At 45.7% G+C, this 26,666-nt stretch overlaps 1 protein-coding gene across 1 annotated transcript in view; it reads left to right on the top strand.

Annotated features, from left to right (window-relative positions):
- IDS (iduronate 2-sulfatase) overlaps positions 1–26,666 on the top strand; it is a 308,093-nt gene that overhangs the window by 256,691 nt on the left and 24,736 nt on the right. Inside the window, exons 2-3 of the mRNA XM_050775197.1 lie at positions 24,975–25,248; positions 25,970–26,106. Coding sequence (XP_050631154.1) covers positions 25,146–25,248; positions 25,970–26,106 — 240 coding nt within the window. The 5' untranslated portion in view covers positions 24,975–25,145. The remainder of the gene's footprint in view (positions 1–24,974; positions 25,249–25,969; positions 26,107–26,666) is intronic.

Below are 26,666 nucleotides of genomic sequence, written 5' to 3'. Positions count from 1 at the left end.
CAGGCTGTAGTGCAGTGGGGCAATCTCTGCTCACTGCAACCTTCGCCTCCTGGGTTCAAGCAATTATCCTGCCTCAGCCTTCCAAGTAGCTGGGATGCCATCATGCAAGGTGCATGCATGCCATTACGCATGGCTAATTTTTGTATTTTTAGTAGAGACAGGGTTTCGCCATGTTGGGCAGGCTGGTCTTGAACTTCTGACCTCAGGTGATCTGCCCACCTTGGCCTCCCGAAGTGCTGAGATTACAGGTGTGAGCCACCACACCCAGGTGAAAGCTATTTTCTTTAAGCCCTTGAAAAAAGTTGTGCCACTTCCTTTTGGTATCCTTGGTTTGGTAAGGTATCATTTTTCTCACATTGCTTCCAAGTTTTTCTTGTTTTTTTTTTTTTTTTTAAATTATTATTATTATTATTATTTTAAAGACAGGGTTTTACTTCATTGTCCAGGCTGCAGAGCAGCATTGCAATCATAGCTCACTGTAACCTTGAACTTTTGGGCTCAAGCAATCCTCCTGCCTCAACCTCGCAGGTAGCTAGGACTACAGATATGAGCTGTCATGCCCAGTTAAGTTTTTTTTGTTTTTATTTAAGAGTTCTCAGAAGTTTAACTCAAGTGTTTTAGTGTAGAATTGTTTTGGATTTATTCTCTTTGGGATTTGTTCAGCTTCTGAAGTCTGCAGGGTTATGTCTTTTGTCAAATTTGGGAAATTTTCAGCCGTTACTTCTTTGATTTTTCATCCCCACGCTTTTTCTCATTTCCTCTGGGACCCTTATGACACAGATGTGAGATCATTGTTCGTAGTCCCACAGGTACCTAAAGCTCTGTCCATCTTGTTTTCCCATGTATTTTCTATTCGTTTTTCGGAATGGGAAATTTCTGTTCTGTCTTCAAGTTCACTGGTTCTTTCCTCTGTTCTTTCTATTCTGCCAGTGATTCCTTTATAGAGTTTTTAAAATTTCAGTTATGGTATTTTTCAGTTCTAAAATTTCCATTTGATTCCTCATTATGTCTTCTATTTATTTTTTGGCTGAGACTTTCTATTTTTAGTTTGTTTCAGATGCGTTCTTAATTGCTTAATGAAGCATTTATATAATGGTGGTTTTCAATTTTTTTTTACAGATAATTCTAACATCTTTGTCATCAGTGTTGACATCTCTTGATTGTATCCTGTCATTCCATTTGAGATCATCCTGGTTCTGGGTATGATGTGTGACTTTTGATTGAAATCTAGAGATTTTCATATTATGTTACTAGGTTTAAAGTGTTATTTAAACTTTGTTTTAGCTGGCATCCTCTGACATCACTCCAGCAGAAGAAAGGGAAGGATCATGCCGCATTACTGCCTGGTGAGTGCAGTAGTCTACCTTCCCCACATGGCCTCCATTGATTCCTGAAATGGGTGGGGGTACTCCTTGTTTCTGCTGGGCAGGAGTGGACTTTTTGGATCTGATCTGGGGCTGCACTGATACCTTTGTGGCTGGGAGGGTTTGATATTTTTCAGCACTGTATTCAGTATCACCTGCACAGACACCTTAGGGGATGGGGACTTGCTATTGCCTGGCAGGGATGAAAATGCCAGCTCCCTGATTGGCCACCTCCAACAGCACCAAGGTAGACAGGAGGGATGTTACAGCTTAGCAAGCATGTTACACTGAGCCCCCTAGTTGACCTTTGCTGGCATGTGTGGAAGTGGGGATCAAACTATATTTCTGTCGTATTTAACTAGAGTAAAGCAGCTTACTGTCTAAAAGTTTTCTATCTTGGTAAGTTACAACTTTCTTGGTCCTCTGGCTTTGGTTCTTCTTTCCTCCCTCCCTTACTGTCCACCTTTCCTCCCTCTTTTCCTTCATTCCTTCTTTCTTCTTTCCTCTGTGTTTGTTGACATTTCTGGATCCTAGCTCCTTCAGCTCCATGTCTGGTGTATATGGGCAAAGAAAAAGAGAGAGAGAGAGAGAGAGAGAGAGAGAGAAAGGGAGGAAGGGAGGAAGGGGAAAGGAGAGGAGAGGGAAAGAAAGAGGGTGGAGAGAGAGGGAGGGAGGAAGGGGAAAGGAGAGGATAGGGAAAGAGAGAGGAGAGAGAGAAGGAGAGAGAGAGGGAGGAAGGGAGGGAAGGGGAAAGAGAGGGAAAGAAACAAAAAGAGAGGGGAAGGGAGGAATGGGAAAGAAGAGGAGAGGGAAAGAAAGAAAGAGAGACACACACCAGATAACTAATTAACTCCATTGTTCCTCAGGTCACAAGGTCCCTATCCGATCTGCCTTCACTCCACCTTTCAGAGTCTTATGTTTGTTTTGTGTATATTATCAAGGGGTTTTAGGTCACTTAGTTGGAAGAATAGGGAAAAGTATATCTACTCTAGTTTTGTGGAAGTGGAATTCTTCTGAGAACCTCTTTTTTGATACAAAATATGTACTTGTGCATATTTTGTATCAAAATATATAATGTACATGTCCATTTTGTACATGTATATAAATTGTATATAAGTATTTAGGGTTATAAAAATAACCAAAGACACCAAAAACTGCCACAGGTGGATTTGAGAAGACGTTGAAATGCCTCCCCTGCTAAGACACGCTCCTCCTTGACAGAGTGGGAACCCTGAAAGCTGTAGTGTCACCACTGCCCTGTCCTGTACCTACCTATCTTTTGACTCATTTCCTCCAAGCTCAGGTTTTCAGTTTTGGGTGTGTGCCACCTAAAACTGAGCTGTGGAACTGCAGCACAATCATCAAATTCAAAAAAGGCAAGGACATCTGGCTCAGATTTTAAGATACACCATAGATGGAGTAAACTAAAACCTTTGATTCCAGATCCTTAACCCCGATAAAAAACAACACAACCCTTCATGCCTATTTAAAACGTCCCTTGCAAAAGATGGTTTGAATATTCCAAGTTGGAAATACCCAGCCTTTTTAAGTTACAGCACCCTTTTTGATACAAAAAATGGGCATGACAGAAATTGTATAGTGAGTAGCGTTATAAAAATAACCAAACACACCAAAAGCTGCCACGGGTAAATTTGAGAAAGTGCTGAAATACACCACACAGCGTGAGACCTTGCTGGCTCTGTCTAACAGATGACGCTGGGGCTGCAAATGGTGTCCCAGCCTTCCAGCGTCTGTGGTCTCCAGAACAGGGCTGAAACCTGTTCTGCGCTGACACTGCTCTCCTAAGAAGACCCCAAGTTGAGAGGAGCCTCTTACCCACTCATCTATAATCAAAGCAGACTTGATGCCCATCAGAGTTGCCCAGTGATTCTGGTGAGCCCTTCCTCCCTCTGGCTGTGAGTACTGGGGAGCATGGTGGGGACTTTCAGATAGCTCGGTGGAGCACAGAAAGAGAGGGAGTTCCCCCTGACTCCTGCCCCAGTCGGTCAGCCCCGTGGGCCGAGGGGTAGCCCCACTGCTCAACCTCTCCACTCTCTTGGGGAGGACGAGGCAGCCTTGACCCACGAGGGCTGATGAATGGGTCGGTTATCGGCAGGCTCCTAGGCCACCAGCTTGGAGATCACGTTGTCCCTTTTAGATTCAGTGTGGCGGGAATCTAAAAGGTTGAGGATGGAGAAGCCTGCAGGATGGCAAAGTGAGGGACCCCGGCAGTGGGACATCAGGAATCCACCCCTGAAACTCTGACTGGGGTGCCCGTGGAGGCCCTGAAGGTACAGCAGTCAGGCGCTCTGTGGCATTCTGAATACTGGCACGCAGCCTTCGGCCTCTGCCAGCTTTTGTGAGCTGCCCTGCACCAGGCAGAGGTGGCCCCCAGGCCTGGCACAGGGTCTGACACATGGCACATGCTATAGAAATAACTGTGGACTGCCTGACTGCAAGATCTCATTGAACGTCTGGAACATCTGGCCTCAGCCTGTGCTGCTGCAGCCAGGAGCAAATACAGGGAAGTCCGGCTAAGGAGAACGCATGCCTGTGTGGGCCCCAAGGATCCATCCTGAGATCAGGAGGAACAAAAACCCAATGACCTTGACAGGCCCGTCAGGCAGCCTGTTAAATCCCACGTTCCCATGCCCAGAGGTTTTTGGCTCCTGCCCCAGAGGCCCAAGATGAGGACCTGGCAGCACAGGGAGGCTAAGGGAATGATGAGCTCAAGGAGAGGTGGCCAGACCACCTGAGACACCTGTTGAAGTGCACTTTCCCATGTCCAGAACTGCGAGCTCCTGAGACAAGGTGCAGAAACCAGATTACACTTATCTTTCTGACCTAATTCACAGAATGGGCAGCAGCCCCCGCCTAACCACTGCCCCCTCACTGAGCAACAAGTTAGCAACAGCAATGCTGGCCACATGGGAGGCCCTCAGGTGTCCTCAACCCACCCCTAGTTTTACTGACAGGTACCCTGCAGGGAGGAGGGTGGGGTCCCGAGCTGGACTTCACCCAACATTGCCACCTCCTCAACCCGTGTCCTGCCTACCACCCAAGGAGCTGAAGGACCCAACGGCACACCCTCAGTGGTTTCTGAAAGGTAGCAAAGCTCTTTCTACCCTTTTCCACTTTGGGTGAGAACATGTAGCTGGGTTGACAAGTTGGTTTTTCAGAAAGGAAGCACTGAATAGTGAGGCACTCGCCCAGCCAGAAGAGCGATCTGCAAAGACAGCCCCATCCCCAGGATGGGATTGCTGGATTCAGATACCACAAACCAAGAGAACCCAGACTCTGAACATGGAGCAGTACCAGGGTGAAAGACTTTTCCCACCGACATGGTCACATAGCCATTCTCCTTGAAGTACTGGGGGATGGTGGAGAAGTTTCCAGCGTGCACCCTCCAGTAGGAGTTGAAGTTGTGCAGGCGGGTGGTGTCAGGTCTCCTGCCAGTAAGGAAGGACACGTGGCTTGGGGTGCACACTGCTTGCTGTTAGGGAGCAGAAGCAGAGGTAAATGTCCTCACAGCAAAATGTGCCTTCCATCTCATAGGTATCCAAGCAACCTCCCTCCTGAGGCCCCTAGCAAACAGCTTGGTAGCTGAGTCATGCAGAGCTCAAACCAGACACTGGGATTTGGGCATCACCTAGGCAACAGACAGCTTCCCGGAGAGAGAAAGGGAAGCAATCAGCCCCTGAAATCAGCAGATGCTTATCTCCTCCTACGCAATGGCCTCCCCAGGCACGCAGACCTGCCAGTGTTGCTGGGGGCAGAGCCATGAGGGGGTTCAGGGAACAGAGCCACCCTGACTAGCTCTTACCTGAGGCCCAGTCTGCAGACCTGTGGGTGCCCTTCTGCAGTACCCCTTCCTTCTGAGCAGCAGGCAAGCCCCCGTTCTGGGAGAAAGCTGCCCAGGGCTGCCGTGAGCACATTAGGTCCAGGGCAGACCTTCCACCCAAGGAGAAGGCCACCCTTGAAGGTCAAGCTTTCCCATCAGTGGAAAGCCAGATTTTCTCCACTACCATTTTCTAGACTGCTTCCTCCTAACAAGATGTCCTGCACAATCTGTGCCATCTGACAATAGCTGAAGCTCCCCGCCCCCAACCCTCAGTGCCCGAGGAGGCACACACCCACAGCTAGAGGTTCCCAGACACACCTGCGCAAAGGCATTCTGGAAGAGGAGGCTGTGGGATGCCAGTTGGTCAGTGTTTGGGGCCTTCACTAGTTCATCCCTGCAACTTGAAAGGGTAAGACGTGTTCTAGAAAATAACACCTGTGGCCAGGCGCAGTGGCTCATGCCTGTAATCCCAACACTTTGGGAGGCCAAGGCAGGTGGATCACTTGAGGTCAGGAGTTCGAGACCAGCCTGATCAACACGGAGAAACCCCATCGCTACTAAAAATACAAAAGTAGCTGGGCGTGGTGGTGCATGCCTGTAATCCCAGCTATTCAGGAGGCTGAGGCAGGAGAATCGCTTGAATCCGGGAGGTGGAGGTTGCAGTGAGCTGGGATTGCGCCATTGCAAATGAGTGAAAAACTCCATCTCAAAAAAACAAAAACAAAAACAAACACTTGTAAGAGAGTGAGGGAAGTAGAATTGAGTCAGTCCCTCAGGGAGCTCTATGGTTGGGAAGATTCTATTGAGATGTTGCAAGTAGAGGCTGGAGTCCAGGTGTTGGTACTCTCCACCCTTCATTGACCCCTTGACTGATATTTGGAGAGAGAGTTATGTGCCATCATCACGCAACACCTTTGTCAGGCAGGGGAATGATTATCTCCGCCATCAGGCTGGGCTGTGGAACGACCACAGCATCGACCACAGCCCATGTCTTGCAGGCCTCAGATGGGCTTGCTTCACACAGGATGCTCCCCTCATTTGGGAATAACTTCTCCAGGATTTGGCTTGGCCCTTTTCCTGGGGAGTTGAACATGAGGCAGGGTAGTGGGATGGTGTATGGCCCGCATGACTGCAACTGGCTTTGAAGCCACAACTGATGCTCATGGTCTTCCTCGTCTATCCAATCTAGAGTGCTCTCAGTCTCAGCCACCATGTCTGCTGTTCTCAGTGACCTACCTGGTCGAGTAACAGACCTTTATCCCTGAGGATTGGTTCTGAACCCATGGTCCCCATGACCTTCTCAGACTGTGGGAATTGCATGTGTCCATTTACCATAAAAATTGGGCAAAGAATTATTAGGAGACATTCAAATGGATCACCTGGGTGCCAAATATATCCTTCTCTGTTCACAGTGTGTAAGAACAACCCTGCCTCCTCATCATGATCAGAGCCAATACCCCTGACAGAATGGCTACTCTTCTTTACACCTGCTTAGTCCCATAGCCATAGCAGGATGAATGAACCCAAGGTTCCCATGACTTGTAATTCAGTTATCAGCCATGGCTCATAATTCAGTGGGACTCCTACTGTGTGTACTGGTGGAAGCATTCCCATTTGAGTAGCCAGGATCCACTGTTCAATTAGGTAGCCACTGGCTGCATGTGCCTACTGAGTACTTGAAATGTACCTGGTGTATCTGAGGAACTGAATTTTAATTATCTAAAATTCAGATAAAATAACTAATTTTATCTTAATTTAAATTTAAATAGATGAATTTTGCTAGTGGTGACTGTATTGGGACGGGAAGCACAAATTCCCATGTGGATCACTAGGAGAAATAATAAGTGAGGTCATTCCACTGCTTGGTCCCCTGCTTCCAGACCCAAAGAGGCCTACATGGCATCGTGCTTCCTTCTTAGTGGTAGGAGGTGTGAGATACAGTCATTTGCCTCTGACTTTGGAGGGGTGGTCCTAGCATGCCCCTGATCAGTAGCCCCTTAAATACTTCGTTGATATGGCAGGGCTCTGAATCTTTGTAGGCTTAAGCTACCACTCTCTGAAGTGCTTATGTCTTTCAAAGGCCTCTAAAATCCCTGCCATGTCTTGCTCATCCAGTTGTTAGCATGATGTCATTGATACAGTGGACTTTAGAACCTAAGTGGGCAGACACTGGTAAGTGACCAATGACTTCACCTGTGGTGTGCAAGCCAGATCAGGAAGCCTCTACCATCACTTTGGTGTACTGGGAAAGCTATTTTTAGTGTGTAGACTTTTGCCAGATTTGCCCAGATCAGGGGTGGGATGCCCAGAGCTCCTGGTTGTTGGAAGTGCTCTACCTTGAGTACAGAAATCCACACCAACTCACTCCCTTCTCCAAGGGGACCCTCACCCTGAGAAATTTAACTGGACCTTGCTAACATGCCGGGAGAACGTCCCTGAGAAAAAGAGCAGTGAAGGTGCACGTGAATTTCCTGTTGCATACCCACAGTGGGCCAGAAACAAGACCATTGGATTTTTACCTCGTACTTTTGATGTTTGGCAGTCATTGATTCTAGTTTGGGGGTGAAAGAGATGACACATGTATTGGAACCTTCCTTGGGGACTGCTAGTCTTAGGGACAAACTGCCAAAATCAAGCTAGGCAGTGGTGGTCAGAGCTATGGGATGGAAAGCGAGGGATAGGACATACAAACTGACAGCTGGAGGCCCAGACACTGCCCATGTTAGCATGGTTGGGGACAAAATAAGGTGGAACAAGAGTGGGTGGAACAGAGAACAGAGTGGGTGGAACAGGAGCAGTTCAGGGACTCTGCAGAAATAACCTATGGCTCCTCAGAGAGCTTACAGGGGAAGCTTTCCTTGAGTACCCAGATGTCAAAGAGATTGGCAGAGGCAGGAAGGATATGTTCCCAAGCAAAAAGTAACAGCAGCTAACTTTGATTTCATGGAAGGTGCGAGTCCAGCTGTGAGTCAGAATAGGGAGACAGGCAGTGAACAGAGGACAGAATGATGACCTGCAGTGCTGAGAAACGGGCCTATGTATGACTTGGTCCTCAGTCCCTGACCCAGGGGAACACCAAGGATGCCGTGGGGTGCAGGGAGGGCCAGAAGAGCTAAGTACTCAATTTCTGCAAAAAGGCCCGTGCCCCAGGACAGGCCTGGGAGAAGACATACAGATGATCCCTACCCCTAGTCCTCCAACAAACACATCTGCCTCAAAACTGACATATTCTCAGCTGGTGGAAGCATCCAGGAAAGATAACACATGGCTCCATGTGCAGCTGTGGTGCCTGTGGGGCACTGGGGATTATACCACCAAACAGAGCTTGAACAGTGTCCCCAGCTCCTGTTCTTTTTAAAACTGTGTTAAAATATATATCATATAAAAGTTACCATGTTAAACATTTTTAAGTGTCCAGTTCGGTGGCATTCAGTGCCTTCACATCATTGTACAATCATTGCCCCACTAGCCTCTATTCTTTTTAAAAACTTTAAACTTTTATTAATATTTTAGATTTAGGGGGTACATGTGTGGGTTTGTTATAAGGGTGTATTGCATGATGCTGAGGTTTGGGGTTGGATTGAACCTGTCACCCAGGTAGTGAGCATACTACCTAATAGGTAGTTTTTTAACCCACATCCTCCCTCCCTCTCCTCTCTTGCGGTTCCCAGTATCTGTTGTTCCCGTCTTTATGTCCATGTGTACCCAATGTTTAGCTCCCACTTACAAGCAAGAGCATGTGGTATCTGATCCTGTGTTAATTTGCTTAGGATAACGGCCTCCAGCTCTATCTGTGTTGCTGCAAAGGACATGATATCATCTTTTTATGACTGTGAAGTACTGGTGATACAGATGCGCCACATTTTCTTTATCCGGTACACCAGTGATGGAACCTTAGGTTGATTCCATGTCTTTGCTATTGTGAATAGTGCTACAATGAACATACCAGTGCATGGTCTTTTTGGTAGAACCATTTATTTTCTTTGGGATATATATCCAATAATGGGATTGCTGAGTTAAATGGTAGTTCTGTTTTAAGTTCTTTGAGAAATCTCCAAACTGCTTTTCACAGTGGCTGAACTAATTTACACTCCCACCAACAGTGTATAAGTGTTTTCTTTTCTCCACAGCATCACCAGCATCTGCTGTTTTTTGACTTTTAAATAATAGCCATTCTGACTGGTGTGAGATGGTATCTCATTGTGGTTTTGATCTGCATTTCTCTGATGTGATGTTGAGCATTTTATCATGTTTATTGTTTGCTTGTATGTCGTCTTTTGAGAAGCATCTGTTCGTGTCCTTTGCCTGGTTTTTAATGGGGTTATTTGTTTTTAGCTTGTGGATTTAAGTTCCTTATAGATTCAGCATATTAGACATTTGTGGATGCATAGTTTGTAAGTATTTTCTCTTGTTCTGTAGGTTGTCTGTTTACTCTGTTGATAGTTTCTTTTGCTGTGCAGAAACTCTTCAGTTTAACTAGGTCCCACTTGTCAATTTTTGTTTGTGTTGCAATTGCTTTTGAGGACTTAGTCATGAATTATCTGCCAAGGCCGATGTCTAGAATTTTCTTCTAGGATTTTTGTAGTTTTAGGTGTTACACTTAAATATTTAATCCATCTTGAGTTAATTTTTGTATATGGTGATAGGTAAGGATCCCGTTTCATTTTTCTGCATATGGTTAACCAGCTTTCCCAGAACCATTTATTGAATAGTAATTCCTTTCTCTATTGCATATTTTTGTTGACTTTGTCGAAGACTTTGTTGTAGGTGTGCTTCATTGTTCCTGGGCTCTCTATTCTGTTCCATTGGTGTGTGTATCTGTTTTTGTACTAGTACTATGCTGTTTTGGTTACTGGCGCCTTGTAGTATAGCCTGAAGTTGGATAATGTGTTGATTCTGGCTTTATTCTTTTTATTTCGGATTCTTTTGGCTATTTGGACTTTTTTTTTTTTTTGGTTCCATACGAATTTTAGGCTAGTTTTATCTAATTCTGTGAAAAATGATATTGGCATTTTGATAGAAATAATTTTGAATCTGTAGATTGTGGATATATGCACATTTTAATAATACTGATTCTTCCAATCTATGAGCATGAAATGATTTTTCATTTGTTTAAGTCATCTATAGTTTCTTTCAGCTCTGTTTTGGAGTTCTCTTGGAGAGATCTTTCACCTCCTTGGTTAGATGTGTTCCTAGGTATTTTAATTTTTTGTGGCTATTATAAATGAGATTGTGTTCATGATTTGGCTCCCAGCTTGAACATTTTTGGTGTATAAAAATGCTACTGATTTTTGTATGTTGATTTTGTATGCTGAAACTTTACTGAAATCACTTTCAGTTCTAGGTGCTTTTTGGCTGAGTCTAGGCATAGAATCATCAACAAAGAGAGACAATGTGATTTCTTTTCCTTTTTTTTTTTTTTTTGTTTTGTTTTTTTGTTTTTGAGATGGAGTCTCGCTCTGTCGCCCAGGCTAGAGTGCAGTGGTACGATCTCGGCTCACTGCAGCCTTTGCCTCCTGGGTTCAAGCAGTTCTCCTGCCTTAGCCTCCAGAGTAGCTGGGATTACAGGTACCCACCACCACGCCCAGCTAATTTTTAGATTTCGCCATGTTGGCCTGGGTGATCATGAACTCCTGATCTCAGGTGATCCTCCCACCTCGGCCTCCCGAAGTGCTGGGATTACAGGCATGAGTCACCACACCTGGCCATTCTGGCCCTTTTCCTAATTAGATGCCTTTAATTTCTTTATCTTGCCTGATTGCTGGCTAGGACTACCAGTACTATGTTGAATAGGAGTGGTGAGAGTGGGTGTCGTTGTCTTGTTCCAGTTCTTAAGGGGAATGCTTTCAGCTTTTGCCCATCATGAAGAGATGGTGGATTTTTATCAAAAGCTTTTTCTACATCTGGTGAGATGATAATGGTTTTTGCTTTTACTTCTGTTTATGTGGTGAATCACAGTTATTGATTCGTGTATGTGGAACCAATCTTGCATCCCAGGAATAAAGCCTACTTGATTATGGGCAATTAATTTTTTGATGTGCTGCTGGATTCAGTTTGCTAGTTTTTTTTTTTTCTGAGGGTATTTGTGTCTATGTTCATTAGGGATATTGGCTTGTAGTTTTCTTTTTCTTTTCTTTTCTCTTTCTCTCTTTCTTTCTTTCTCTTTCTCTCTTTCTTTCTTTCTTTCTTTCTTTCTTTCTCTCTCTGTCTCTTTCTTTTCTCTCTCTCTCTCCTTTCTTTTCTTTTTCTTTTTTTTTTTTTTTTTTTTTGATACAGAGTCTCACTCTGTCACCCAGGCTGGAGTGCAGTAGCGCAAGGTGCAATCTTGGCTCACTGCAACCTCTGCATCCTGGGTTCAAGCGATTCTCATGCCTTAGTCTCCCAAGTAGCTGGGATTACAGGCATAAGCCATTGTGCCCGGCCTTCTTTTTTTTTTCTTTCATGACTTTGCCAGATTTTGGTATCAGGATGATGCTGGTTTTGTAGAATGAGTTAAAGAGGAGTCTCTCTCAATTTTTTGGAATAGTTTTAGTAGGATGAATACCAGCTCTGTTTTATATATGTCTGGTAGAATTTGGTTGTGAATGTATTTGGTCCAGTACTTTTTTTGTTGGTAGGTTTTGTTTGTTTTGTTTGTTTGTTTGTTTTCTGACAGGGTCTCACTTGTCACCCAGGCTGAGGTGCAGTAGTGCAAACACAGCTTACCGTAACCTCTGCCTCACAGCCTCAAGCCATCCTCCCACCTCAGCCTCCCGAGTAACTGGGACCACAGGTGTACACCACAATGCCTGGCTATTTTTTTGTCTTTTTAGTAGAGACAGGGTCTCACTATGTTGCCCAGGCTGGTCATGAACTCCTGAGCTCAACTTATCTGCCCGCCTTGGCCTCCCAAAGTGCTAAGATTACAGGCGTGAGTCATTGTGCCCAGCCTTGGTAGGTTTTTTTACATTACGAATTCAATTTTATAACTTGTTATTGGTCTGTGTAGGCTTTTAATTTCTTACTGATTTAATCTTGTGTGGTTGTGTTTTTCTAGGAATTTATCCATTTCCTCTATTCCTAGGAATTTATCCATTTCCTCTGTTCCTAGGAATTTATCCATTTCCTCTGTTTCTAGGAATTTATCCATTTCCTCTAGATTTTCTAGTTTGTGTTCAATGAGGTGTTCTTAATAATCTCTGAACAGCTGGGCACGGTGTCTCATGTCTGTAATCCCAGCACTTTGCAACACTGAGGCAGGTGGATTGCTTGAGTTTGAGACCAGCCTGGGCAACATAGTGAGACCCTGTCTCTATTGAAAAAAAAAAAAGAATCTTTTCTGAGGATCTTTTGTATTTCTGTGGGATTAGTTATAATGTCACCTTTGTTATATCTGATTGTACTTATTTGAATCTTTTCTTTTTTTGTTTGTTAATCTAGCTGGCAGACTATTAATCTTGTTTATCTTTTCAAATAATAAACTTTTTGTTTCATTGATTCTTTGTCCGGATTTTGAGCCTCAATTACATTTAGTTCTGTTCTGATTTTAGTTATTTCTTTTCTTCTAGCTTTGGGGTTAGTTTGTTCTTGTTTTTCTAGTTCCTCTAGCTGCAATATTAGATTGTTAATTTGAGATCTTTCTGTTTTCTTGATGTAAGCATTTAGTGCTATAAACGTTCCTCCTAACACTGCTTTTGCTGCAGCCCAGAGATTTTGGTATGTTGTATCTCTGTTTTCATTTATTTAAAGTAATTTTTTTGATTTCTGCTTTAATTTCATTTTTTACACAAAAGTCATTCAGGAGCAAGTTTGGTTTCCAGGTAATTGTGTGGTTTTGAGAGTTTATCTTGATATTGATTTCTATTTTTGTTTCACTGTGGTCCAAGAACCTGCTTCATATGATTTCAGTTTTTTTGAATTATTGACTTGCTTTATGGCTGATCATGTGATAAATCTTAGAGTATGTACAGATGAAAAAATAGATATTCTATGGTGGTTGGGTAGAGTATTCTGTAGATGTCCATTAGATCCAATTGTTTGTGTCAAATTTAAGTCCAGAATCTCTTTGTTAGTTTTCTGCTTCAATGATCTGTTCAATGCTGTCAGTGAGGTGTCAAACTCCCCCACTATTATTGTGTAGCTGTCTAAATCTTTTTGTAGGTCTAGAAGTACTTGTTTTATGAATCCGTATGCTCTGTGTTGGGTTCATATGTATAGATAGTTAAGTCTTCTTGAATTGAGGACTTATATAATTTATCATTATATAATGCCCTTCTTTGTCTTTTTTTACTGTTGCTGGTTTAAAGTCTGTTTTATCTAATATTAGAATAACAACCCCTGCTGTTTTTTTTTTTGTTTTCTGTTTGTGTGATAGTTCTTTCTTCATCCCTTTACTTTGAGCCTATGTGGCCCCTATTTGTTAGGATAGAAGACCTAAGATAGAAGAGGCTATCTTCTTCTGGAGGTTACAAAGCTGCCCTTGTGGGAGGACTCTTGGAGGGTCACACATGAAGACTTGATCTGGTTGTTTTACTGTGTATTCTTCCCCAACATGTTGCTCTTACTTTTATCCTGAATATCATGCCTCCAGCCCCCACTATGACAAAAAAAAAAAAAAAAAAAAAAAAGATTGAAGGAAACTGCTGACCCAACACCAAAAGTCTCTGATGCCTGCTCTTGAAATTGCTCCTGCAAGAGACCAGATAAGCCCAGACCTTGGGGAAGCAGGGAGAGGTGGGAGAGAAGTGACTTGGCCAGGAGAAAGAAAAGGGTCCAAAGGATAAGGAATCCTTGGAATGGGAAGGAGAACTAGAGCTTGACATGGCATGTATTAGGGGCCAAGTGGGATAGACTCCAAGGACAAGCTTCGACACGTCTGCCTGTCCCTAGCTGTCTCATGCCCTGTGGGCACCTGCTGTTTGGACACTTACAAGCCCACCTAAGAAAATGGTGAGGACTCAGATATCAACCCCTGCTTGAGGGATACATGGACAAAACAGAATCAACAGAGTACTTTACCTATGAGAAGGGAAGAAGGGTCTAAGTGTCACTGTTGCACTTCCCTGTTCTTGGCTTCCTCCCACCACTTCCCACCTTAGAACCCACAAAGCCAATTCTCGTAATCAAATGATTATTTGTTTCCACATCTTTCTGCAAAGGGTAAGGCCAGAACCTGGTTAAAGGATATATTTGCTTCATGCTGTGTCTCGCCAAACATCTGTCTTTTATCACCACAGCCTTTATGTGGCTGCAAGAAGAATTTGGCTCCTATGTCTGAGTCTGTCCTGGGAGTTGGGAGACATGGGCTCTCAGCACAGTTTTGCTGTGGAAACTGCCTGGGAGATGTAGGCTCCCAATCTGTTGGGAGTGTGTGTGAGTATAGGTGTGTGTGTGTGTTTCTGTGTGGAGGTAGAGGAGGGATGGTCTCTGGGACCGAGTTTCTAGGCTTCTCTAAGTCTTTGTCAGGTTCTTTAGCAACTTGCCTCCTGCCATCTCCATGAAAGGCAGTGGTCACTCTGACAGATGAGATAAAATCATCCTCATGATGGAAAGGAAAGCAGATGGAAGAGGGGCTCTGCTTTGATCGAGTTGCCTGCTTTTCTGTTACCCCATGACCCAAACCTGGCACCATCAGTTCAAGTCCACTGGGGGATTGCTGGCAAGCGAGCTTTAGAGATTTTGGTAAACTATGAGATTTCGTCCACTGCCTGTAAAGGAAAGGGGTGTGTGTGTGTGTGTGTGTGTGTGTGTGTGTGTGTGTGAGAGAGAGAGAGAGAGAGAGAGAGAGAAAGCTACCCAGATAAAGATAGTCAGGCTTCTGTCCTCCACAGGGCAAGCAGGGCAGGAAGCACAAACTTTGTAGTTATAAACCTGGAATTGAACCCGGCTCCATCATTCAATGGATGTGTGACTCAGAAAGTCACTATACCTCTCTACGTTATAATTATCTCATCCGGAAGATGGGTACAATATTAACCATCCACCTGCAGGAGTAATAAAACTTCTCAGTCTGTCTCCTGGGGGATGAGATTCCTGTGGGAGTGATCTGTAAACTATAAAGCACAGTATTACTAATAGTGGTGAAGACACATTTCTGTTTTCCCAGGAATGACCTTTTGAATAAGTGTGTGGGGATGCTGGCCTGAGCTTGGAAGCCTGTAGATGGGAGATGGGCAGATAGGGAAAAGCCTCCAGCTTGGGGAGAAGGAAGAAGAGCTGTGAGACTGTAGATTTCCAGTCCTGAAGGTCCTACAGGATATGGCCTGTTTGGGGACTTAGATTCCATCCATGGATTATGTGTAGTGGCTCTGGGCCAATAGGGAGGCAGTGAGAATCGACTTGGGTGAACTGACAGGTTTGAAAATTGAGGGCTATTTCAGTACCAGGAATCTGTAAGGCGGGAAGCCTCTTTTTTGATCTGTGTGGAAATTGATGCCTAGGGCAGTACAGACCCATGATCTATTATTCACAAAACCCTAATCCATAAAGCTCTGGCAAGCAAAAGGTTTTTCACAGGCCTGCTCTAAATTCTCTTGCTAGTAAAACCTAAAATGGATGATACGAAACTGTTTATAAAATACTGAATTTTCTTCATTTATCATATTTTGTATTCATACATCTCACTGTTTAAATGTCAACGTGTTTGCTAGACTCTGAGAGGTGTAACTGATCTACACACCTCATCCCCTTTCTGAATTCTGAAAATTATCTCTGCATATGTGATACTAACACCAGTAAGAGCCACCATTTGTTGAGGCCTTGCAGAGGGCTAGAGTTCCTGGATATGTGCTTTTTCTCCAGCCTTGACCTCATGAGGGCGCCCTTCCTAGGACAGTTGGCCACAAAGCTGAAATAGCACAGGATCTCCTTGTAGCATGGTGCTTATTGTGGTCACACATTCTATCGTTTCCTTCTTCACCAAATCTGTGTAGAGCACAGGGGGATAAGTGAGGTGGCTTCACTAGCTGAAACTGGGTTTGAGTCCTGCCTTTGTCACTTACTAGCTGTGTGACCTTAGACAGCTTATGTCCACTTTCTCATCACGTAACATGAGGATGGTAGAACCCACATCCCAGCATTGTGGGGCCATAAAGTCCTTTAGACAGTGGTGTTCAGGGCTTACTCACTCAGACTTGGTAGCTAACAGTAATAACTTAGAACTAATCTGGACCCTGAATTGTAAAATGTACTTTTCCCACATGTAAAATTGGGGTTTTCTGACAGCCTATGATCTGGAAACTCTTGCCTATCCACCCCTGCTCTCAGCCTTGTGACCTTCCATGTGCTCTAGTTGCCTATGAGAGCAGATCATGGTTACCCTTAAAGCACAGGGCCTAGCAGTCCAGCCCAGTGCCCTGGCCTGTGGCAGTGTTGCATAGTGATTAAGAAGCCAGGGGCTAAGTTCCAGCTCTTTTGGCTATGAGACCTTGGGCCAGTGATGACCCTCTTCAAGCCTCAGTTTGTGCATTGGTACTCTGGAGAGAAAAATAGTGCACAGCCCTCGGGCAGCAGTGAGGATTCAATGAGTTGAAAAGTCTGGGATGAATTTGATCCACAAAGATGTTATTGGAAAAGAATAGCAAAACACTCCTGGGGTTGGGGTCTTTTGTTTGACTTTGGACCGCACTGTGGACTGACGGTGGTATGAAGAGTGCTAATTGTATCCCAGTGAGAACTTAATCTTTATTTTATTTTTATTTTATTTTATTTTATTTTAGACAGGGTCTCACTCGGTAACCCAGTCTGGAGTGCAGTGGTGTGATCTCAGCTCACTGCAACCTCTGCCTCTGAGGTTCAAGCGATTCTTCCTTCTCAGCCTCCTGAGTAGCTGGGATTACAAGCTTGCACCACCACGCCTGGCTAATTTTTGTATTTTTAGTAGAGACGGGATTTCACCATGTTGGCCAGCTGGTCTCGAAAGAGAACTTATTCTTTAAGCAGCTCATTGTTGATATTGAAAACAAGTTACACTGCATGATAGTAGCCATAGATGGGGCCCTCAGGAAAATGCTCACGAAACCCTGGAGCCTAGTCAGATGCATCACCTCAGTGCAGGCTGAAAACCCCCACATGGCACAGGCTGTGGCTTCAGAACTGAAAATATTTCGCTGGCCCTTATGCATCTCTCTGAAGTTCACAAGCCATGATATGAGCCATGTGGGGCTCAGGAGAGCCAGCAATTGCTGCAGCTTTGCCCCAACTGGGCTGGAGCTGAAGCAGGCTGAGAAGGCTGGGATCTGGAACTCCACAAGCTAGCCTCTGGTCAGGCAGGCAGAACCTGCTTCATAAAGGCCCAGTTGATTGAGTACTTACTGGAGGCTGGAAGTGGGTCCCTCCGCTGGCTGTTTGTGGGATTCACATTTCCTGATGGGGCCCAGGGAAGTTTAGCAGTGGCTCAGGGTCACACAGGAGCTGGGGTTGAAATAAGGCCTGTCTGATTCCAGAGTTCATACTTTTTCTTTTTTTCTTTGAGACAGAATTTCGCTCTTGTTGCCCAGGCTGGAGTTCAGTGGCGCAATCTCGGTTCACTGCAACCTCTGCCTCCCGGGTTCAAGCAGTTCTCCTGCTTCAGCCTCCTAAGTAGCTGGAATTACAGGTGCCTGCCACCATGCCATGCTAATTTTTTTGTATTTAGTAGAGATGGAGTTTCACCATGTTGGTCAGGCTGGTCTCGAATTCCTGACCTCAGGTGATCCACCTGCCTCGCCCTCCCTTGCCTGCTGGGATTACAGGCATGAGACATTGCTGCAACAGAGTTTATCCTCTTTAGACTGCCCTATCATGTGACTGCTTAGCCACCATCAGTCAGAAAGGTGGGAACCAGGCAGCCAGCTGGGGGCAAGCTGGTGGTTTCTGCATTGGGATACAAAGTAAGGGTTAAGACCGTGGGCCTCAAGGCCTTGCTCCTGCCCAGGATTTAACTGCAATGCTTAGGCTCCAAGATTCGATGGAAAGAAATCCAGCTGTGGGCTCTGAGGACTTTGAAAACTGTGTTTCATATGTGAATACACTTGCCCTTTAGCAGGAATCTCCGCTGATAAGCCTTCCTCCTCTTGAGTGTTTTTATCGGTCACTTAGAGAGTGTTAGAGAAGTTTCCCGTTTTGATAGACTTTTTAATGATGTTACAAAAATATCATTTCATACTGATTCCACAGGGGGGACATCTGCTGCTTCCCAAATGCCACATTTCTTCAAATAAAAAGCAGAAGATAGCATGTAATACATAAGGAACTCATGTCTTAATAAAGACAAAATTGAAATTCTTTTAATAATTAGTCTCATATGATAGAAAAGAGGACTGATTTTCCTCACCCACCCAGCAAGGTTGCTCTTCTCACTATACTTGTTTGGCATAAACTACTGACTACTTCTAAGCACTGATCTGAAGTCATGGTAATTTGGCATATCTTTGAAGATCCTTCCTCCTACACTTCTGTTTGTACCCTTAAAGGTGTCATATTTCAGGCTGTATTTAGCTATTCTTTTTGTTGATGCATCCATTCATGCCTGAGGTATGTCTCATAACACACCTATGAGAGGGGACCTTGGAGGAACGTCACCAAAGGCTGAGGAGCAATGTCTTTGCAGTGTTTCCCAGTCCATCTTGTCTTCTGGCTCTTACTTCAGAAGGGACAGTCCTGCTTTGCTGGCAAGAGGGAGTGGGCTCTGCCTTGAATTCCAGCTGTGGGCTCTGCTTTGCAAGATATCTTCTTGTCAGAACCTGAGGTCTATATGACTATGGGACAGGTCCCAGGTATGCGACTGACAGGCCTGAGGGACCAGAAGCCTTTCTCCTTACCCAAGCCCAGATGGGGAAAACTTCAACTGTGAGAGCCCCCCTTTATTCCCAAACAGCCATCATTGTTTCCCTTCCCTGAGGCTCTTTGTAAAGAGATCTGGGAGAGTAAGAATAAATCCTTTCTAGATCAAAGAGAAACAGCAAAAGCCAGGAGAGAAGCAGGTAACCAATGTACCCATTCCATTCAGATGAATGCAGTCCAAACGGAAAGAGAGCCAGTCATACATCACTCAGTGACAGTGCAATGCAGTACTTCCAAAGATCTGGTTAGGCACTTCTGTTTTTCTTATTTTAAGCTTATGCTTTACAAAGTAAGTTGGTTGTGTTTTGTTTTGTTTTGTTTTGTTTTAAATGAATCGCCTTTAAAGTAGTGGGGGCAAAACACCAGAGCTTAGGCAACCCCTGCTGGAGGCTTTTACAATTCCTCTACTTTTTGGCTCTGACAGCACGAGGGTTGCCTGCTCTAAGCCCTGCCTATCCACCCACCCAGAACTGAAGTGGCTGAATCATTGCCTGGCATGACAGGAAAGTCTTGGGCTTGAGGGGAGAAGAAAAAGAAAAGAAGAGAGGGAAGAGGGTGGGACGAGAACTGGAAAGAAGAGGAAGCAAGGGAAAGATTGTTCAGAGGATGATGCAAGATGTCCACAGGCAAATGGGACTGGGACTAACCTCTTCCATCATGAGAAAATGTCTCAGCTCCTGAAGTTCTTGACATAGTGTGTGACCCAGGGTAGGAGCCCAGCAAACGTCAGGGCTTCTGTGATGCCCAGCCCCTTGGCTGCCCTGTCATGCTCCATGGGACTTCACTTCTTCCTGGGAAGTAAAACAGAATCAGATTCTGGTTGTGTTGCCATTCACTTTCACTCCTCTGGAACCCCAGGGAGCCTAGAGCTGCTACTGCTGCACCTCAGTCCTCAGGGCAGCACAGACCTGGCTATGGAACTAGATGCTTATGGATGACCATCTGTACTCTCCAGAGTTCAGATTGAGAGCAGAGTTCTCACACATTGCCTCACGCACCTTGAGATAGTCTCTTCTGGGAACAGTGCCCTCCGTGCCCAGCGTATTTGGGTAACATTCACAGCTGACGTTAGGCTCCTCCTTGGAACACCATTTCATGTGCCCACAGAGTCCAGGGCCCTGCCTGTGACTCTGCAGGGGAGAGAGCCCTCACTGGCATTGGGCTGAGGACAGCCTGGGACATTCCCTTTCCTCATCCAGGTAGTTCTCATCATGGTTCTCATCCCGAACCGTTGAAACCCCACGAAGGTACTAGCCCCGGTGAAAAAGTAGTAAATGGACTGGGCAGAGCCTGCCCTTGAGGAGTGCCCATCCAAGGATCCCTGGATCTGGAATGAGAGACAGATCTTGAATTCTCCCCTGAATCCTCATGCTACCACTGTGTGGGACTATGTACCAGTTTGCCAATGTGCATTGTCCCCTCCTCCTGGAGTTAGGATCAAAGGTGGGGGTAGAAGTCCAAGAGCGAGGGGAGGCAAGAGAAGGTCCAGAGTCCTAGAACTCCTCTCACACCAAATCCACATATCTTAGCTACAGAAGTATCTGGGGCAGTCCCCTTTGCTTCCTGTGACACTAAAGTGGCATGAGAAAGCAGCTGAATTTTCCTGTGCCTCCAAGGAGGTAAGAGAGGGAGGGAGAGAGAAAGAGGGAAAGAGAAAGAGGGAGGGAGCGAGAGGGAGAGGGGGAGAGAGACCGAGAGAGTGAGAGGGAGAGCGCACCTCCAAAAAATGTCACAATAGAAAATGGCATGGACTGTGCAGCTAGGAACCAGGTTAGAATGACACCACCACATTGGAAGACAGCATGAAGGTATGCTATCTCTGAGCACTGGATGGGATTGTACATTGGAGTGGATGCTGGCAAGGACAGGTTGCCGTTGACAATGAGCAGATTCTCTTCTCTCTTGCTCTCTCTCTCTGAATTTAAGAGCCTTACAGACTTTAGGTGATAGGCTGGGGCAAAAGAGACAATCCTAAATCACTTGATAACAATAATTGGTAATTAGTAAGACAATCCTGAAGTAACTGGGAAAATGTGGAATTGACTAAATTTTCTGTTATCTGTTGGAATTGAGACTCAAGATAGGGCTCTTTTGTGGTAGATGCCATTCTAGGTGGCCCCCAAGTTTCCTGCCCCGTAGTGTATGTGACCCCTTGCGTACGGGTAGAATGTACTACAATCAGCCTCCTTATCAATGTGTTCCACATCTGTGGATTCAGCCAACTGTTGAATTTGAAAAAGATGGATGGTTGTCTCTGTAGTGAACATGTACAGACTTTTTTTCCTTGTCATTATTTCATAAATAATGCAGTGTAACAACTATTTTCATGGCACTTACATTGTACTAGGAATTATAAGTAATCTAGGGGTAATGTAAAGTATATGGGAGGATGCGTGTATGTGATATGTAAATACTGCACCATCTTATATAAAGGACTTAAGCACCTGTGGATTGTGCTATCCACAATCCTGAGCTTTAAGTGAGAATGCAGTCCTTCAGTGCAACCTTTTGAGATCCTGAACTTAAGACCCAGCTTAGCTGTGCCTGGATTTCTGACCCACAGAAACTAGGAGGTGATAAATGAGTGGTGTTTACAGCCGCTAAGCTTGTGGTCATTTGTTACATAGCATTGATTGGCCCTTATCCCTCATTCACTGAAGACTCAGGTACCAGGCTCACAGATGACCTTGGTACCCTGTGTCCTGTCGTCATTCTGGGGGACTGCAGTGTATTCATCAGCAGCTTGTGCCACTCACAGACCCTTGACTTCTTCCTCATCTCTAACCTCTAGCAGTCTCTTCCTCCCCGCCTCAGCCTCCCAGCTTCAAGGCCACATCCTTGACCTTTAAATCACCAGATCTGTTTTACCTCAGAAATCTTAAATTTCAGGATCTCATTCTGGGACTAAAACCAGTACTCTCACACCCTTGCTGCCTCTCTACATCCTCAACCATCTCCTAGATCTTTCTTTGTCCCCAGTCCACTAGTCTTCTTAACCACTGTCAGCCACCTGAACTGCTCTCTTACTGGCTCTCTCCACTTGCTCCTACTCTTGTCTTTCTGCTGCTATGAGCCCCAGCAAAACCTCAAGCTTACACCAGAGCAAACAGACAACAAAAACAAACACACACAATTGTGCCAAGTGGTGTATATAATTTTCTATCCCAGCTGAGCCCATCAATCTTGTTAAATTTTGAATATTTATAGGTAGTGTTAGTTTACTAGGGCTGCTGTAACAAAGTACTACAAATTATGTGGCTTAGAACAACAGAAATGCATTGTCTTACAGTTCTGGAGACCGGAAGTCTTAAATGAAAGTGCCAGCAGGACCATGCACCCTCTGAAACCTATAGAAGAATGCTTCCTTGCCTCTTCCTAGCTTGTGGTTTGCTGGCAATTGTTGGCATCCACTGGCTTGTAGATGTATCACTTCAATCCACTGTCTTCACATGAGTGTCTTCTCTCTGTGTGTTTGTGTGTGTGTCCACATTTTTTCTTTTGATAAGGACCCCAATCATATTGGATTAGGGCCCAACCCAGTTACCTCCTTTTAACTTGATTACCCTGTTAAAGACCCTGTTTCTAAATAAGATCACATTCTGAGGTACTGGGTGTTAGGACATACAATTTTTGGGGGAGGACACTAACATATAAGTCAAAAAAGACCAAAATACATGTCACACAAAGCAAAGGCCCTCTGCCCTGCACCTTCCCTCTTCTGTTCTCATTTTAAATATTTCTATTTTCATTTCTTCTAGTAGATTGTCCCTGTCTTTCTAAATACTATGTTACTGCTATATCAACTTTCTAATGTTTTCAACCTTAGACATTGCTGACTTCTTCCTATGATAGATGAGATCACTTATCCATTCCCCTTTTTATGTACATATTTTTAACCTTGGATTTTGGAAATTGATCAAGCCTATACAAGATTACAGAAAATAGTGTAATAAACCCCAGGTGTTCATCAATGAACTTCATTGGTTATCAACTCATGACAAATTTTGTTTCATCTCTCCCTGCCATTTTCCCTTCTCCTTTTACTATATAGATTTATTGCCACTTTTAAGTTTTCTATTGTTTACTTTTGTATCCTTAAATATCCCTAAATCTGTATTTCTCTTTCTATGAACTGGGGACAACTATTGATTTTTCTTTTTTTATTTTATTTTATTTTATTTTTTGCGATAGGCCGGGGCAAAGGACACAATCCTAAATTGCTAACCCTAAGTTAATGTGCCTACATTTCCTGCCATCTGCCTTCCTCCTCCTCCCAGCTTTTTGCCAGCTGTTAGTTACTGCAGGCCAGGTTCCCAAGGAAGCCGACTAAGATGGAGAGTAATGTGCAGGAAGTTTCTTAGGGAGTACTCTTAGGATCAACACCTGTGGAAGGGGAGGGGAGGGAAGAAATCAAAATTCAACAGACTGAGAAAGTGGGCAGTTTCAAATAAGGTTTCAGTTAACCCCACAGGGAGCTCTGAAGCTGAGATGGCCTTTCAGAGATGTCCCAAGTTGGGGTAAGGGGCTGGACCGTTTTTTTTTTTTTTTTTTTTTTGAGACGGAGTCTCGCGCTCTCTCCCGAGCTGGAGTGCAGTGGCCAGATCTCAGCTCACTGCAAGCTCTGCCTCCCGGGTTCACGCCATTCTCCTGCGTCAGCCTCCCGAGTAGCTGGGACTACAGGCACCTGCCACCTCGCCCGGCTAGTTTTTTGTATTTTTTTTTTTTTAGTAGAGACGGGGTTTCACCATGTTCGCCAGGATGGTCTCGATCTCCTGACCTCGTGATCCGCCCGTCTCGGCCTCCCAAAGTGCTGGGATTACAGGCTTGAGCCACCGCGCCCGGCCTGGGGCTGGACCTTTATACCTTCAAGTTGAATCATTGATGTGGGCTTCCTGAGGACAGGGGATAATCTTGGCTGAGGTGCCTATCTTTTTCTAAGACACTTTCTGATGAGGGCTCACGACAGCTAACAGCTCTCAAGCCAGCTAGGGAAGTAAAATTTTTGGTCTTCAAGGGAGATCTGAGCAGTGCATCACAGCACCATCACAGCTATATTTGTACCTTCCCATTGTCCATTGTCGTTTAGTCATAATTAAGTCATCTGGGCTTTGTTATAGATTGATTCTCAAAGTTGAAAATCCAACTGTGTTTGCAGTATTAGGACGGTATAATAGTATTCAGTACAGTACAGTGTAGGGCTAAGATTCCATCTCCCCACAATTGCTGCTCTCTCTGCTTGGCGCACCCTTCTTGCAGACCTCAATGCGGCTTGCTCCCTCACTTCCTTCAAAATTTTGTTCAAATGCCCCTTCACTAGTGAGGCCCTGCCTGGCCACCCCATAGAAAATAACAAGCATGCCCCGCACCCACGCTTTATTTTTCTCCAGACCGGGTATGCCCACCAACTGACTATCTATCTATCTATCTATCTATCTATCTATCTATCTATCTATCTATCTAATCTATCTGTCTGTCTGTCTGTCTATAGTTTTAAGCTCCACCAAGGCAGGGACATAGAGCCCCAGTACCAACAACAGCGCCTGGTATACATATTTGCGATACTTAAGAATTAGTTGAAGAAATGAATAGGAAAGGGAGTCCTTTTAGATGGAGGAAGGGACTTTCTCAAAAGTCCTCATGGAAGGAAAATGGCATTGAGGCTGGATTACAAGAAGTGTGTCTTTTATAAAGATAACAAGGAGGGGCAGGGCTTCCAGGTGAAAGGCATAGCACAAGCAAAGGCAAAATAGACGGGTAACTGCTAGTTGTTAAGGGCAGTGGTTGAATCGCAATATCCCTAGCAGTTCTACACCTAGGGGCCTGCGGGCCGCTGGGTCTGCGAAGCTTGCAAAGCAGCTGGCCCGCCCCGGCTCTGCGCCTGTTTCTCGGCCACGCCTACTGCCGCAGGATGACGCGCACCTCTAGAACCCGCCCCCAAGGGGAGGGACGCAGGGAAGAGTCGCACAGACGCACTCGCGCCGTGGCCAGCGCCCGGGCCTCCGGGCCCGGGCGGCGGCTGTGTTGCGCAGTCTTCATGGGTTCCCGACGAGGAGGCCTCTGTGGCTGCGGCGGCTGCTGCTAACTGCGCCACCTGCTGCAGCCTGTCACCGCCGCTCCGGAGCGGCCGCGTCGAAGCCGAAATGCCGACGCCCGGGTCCGGCCGAGGCTTTCTCTGGCTGGGTCTGGTCCTGAGCTCCGTCTGCGTCGCTCTCGGATGCGAGACGCAGGCCAACTCGACCACAGGTGCCGCCCACGCCCTCCCTGCCGTCTCCCCTCCTCTCTCCTCTCCTTCCTCCTTTGTTTATATCCATTGTTTTTATTCTCCCTCTCTCCTACCATTCTCTCTTTCATCCATCCATCCATCATTCGTTCCCTTCCTCCATTTTTTACTCCTTCCTTCCCTCCCTTCATCCCTCCCTTCCCTCCTTCCTTCTATTCATCCATCCTCCTCCTATCCCTCTGCTTCTCTTCCTCTTTTCTCCCATCTTTCCCATCTCCATCCATCTTCACCCTTCCTTTCCTCCCTCCATTAGTCCATCCGTCCGTTTTACCTTCTATCTATTCATATTTCTGTCTCTCTCCTTCCTTCCTTCTCTCTATCCTTTCTTCCCTTCAACTATGCATCTTTTCCTCCTTATCTTCCTCCATCCAACCATCTGTCCTTTCCTCCATACATCATTCTCTTTTTTTCCTAAATTCATCTTTCCTTTCCACCGTCTTTCACTCACTATCTCGCTTCCTCACCCAGGTTTGAGGCCATTACCAAAGCCTAACCCTGCCACCCAGGACTCAGGCTTCCTCCTCGAGCCCCACTCCCACCCTTGCCGAGGCACAGCCCCCTCCCTGCCTGGGCTGCTAAGGTGCAGGGTCCAGCCTTGGGCCTCTTAGTAACCTAGCACCTACTATGAGGGAGGGTTCAGTGTCAGTGCAGGTTACCTCACCAAAGCCCCTCCCTCCTGTGTAGATGCTCTGAACATTCTTCTCATCATCGTGGATGACCTGCGCCCCTCCCTGGGCTGTTATGGGGATAAGCTGGTGAGGTCCCCAAATATTGACCAATTGGCATCCCACAGCCTCCTCTTCCAGAATGCCTTTGCGCAGGTATGTCTGGGAACCTCTAGCTGTGGGTGTGTGCCTCCTCGGGCACTGAGGGTTGGGGTCGGTGAGCTTCAGCTATTGTCAGATGGCGCAGATTGTGCGGGACATCTTGTTAGGAGGAAGCAGTCTAGAAAATGGTAGTGGAGAAAATCTGGCTTTCCACTGATGGGAAAGCTTGACCTTCAAGGGTGGCCTTCTCCTTGGGTGGAAGGTCTGCCCTGGACCTAATGTGCTCACGGCAGCCCTGGGCAGCTTTCTCCCAGAACGGGGGCTTGCCTGCTGCTCAGAAGGAAGGGGTACTGCAGAAGGGCACCCACAGGTCTGCAGACTGGGCCTCAGGTAAGAGCTAGTCAGGGTGGCTCTGTTCCCTGAACCCCTCATGGCTCTGCCCCCAGCAACACTGGCAGGTCTGCGTGCCTGGGGAGGCCATTGCGTAGGAGGAGATAAGCATCTGCTGATTTCAGGGGCTGATTGCTTCCCTTTCTCTCTCCGGGAAGCTGTCTGTTGCCTAGGTGATGCCCAAATCCCAGTGTCTGGTTTGAGCTCTGCATGACTCAGCTACC

Source organism: Macaca thibetana, chromosome X (assembly GCF_024542745.1).
Source record: "Macaca thibetana thibetana isolate TM-01 chromosome X, ASM2454274v1, whole genome shotgun sequence".
Classification (NCBI taxonomy): Eukaryota; Metazoa; Chordata; class Mammalia; order Primates; family Cercopithecidae; genus Macaca; species Macaca thibetana.
This window is presented reverse-complemented; position numbering and strand designations above follow the sequence as displayed.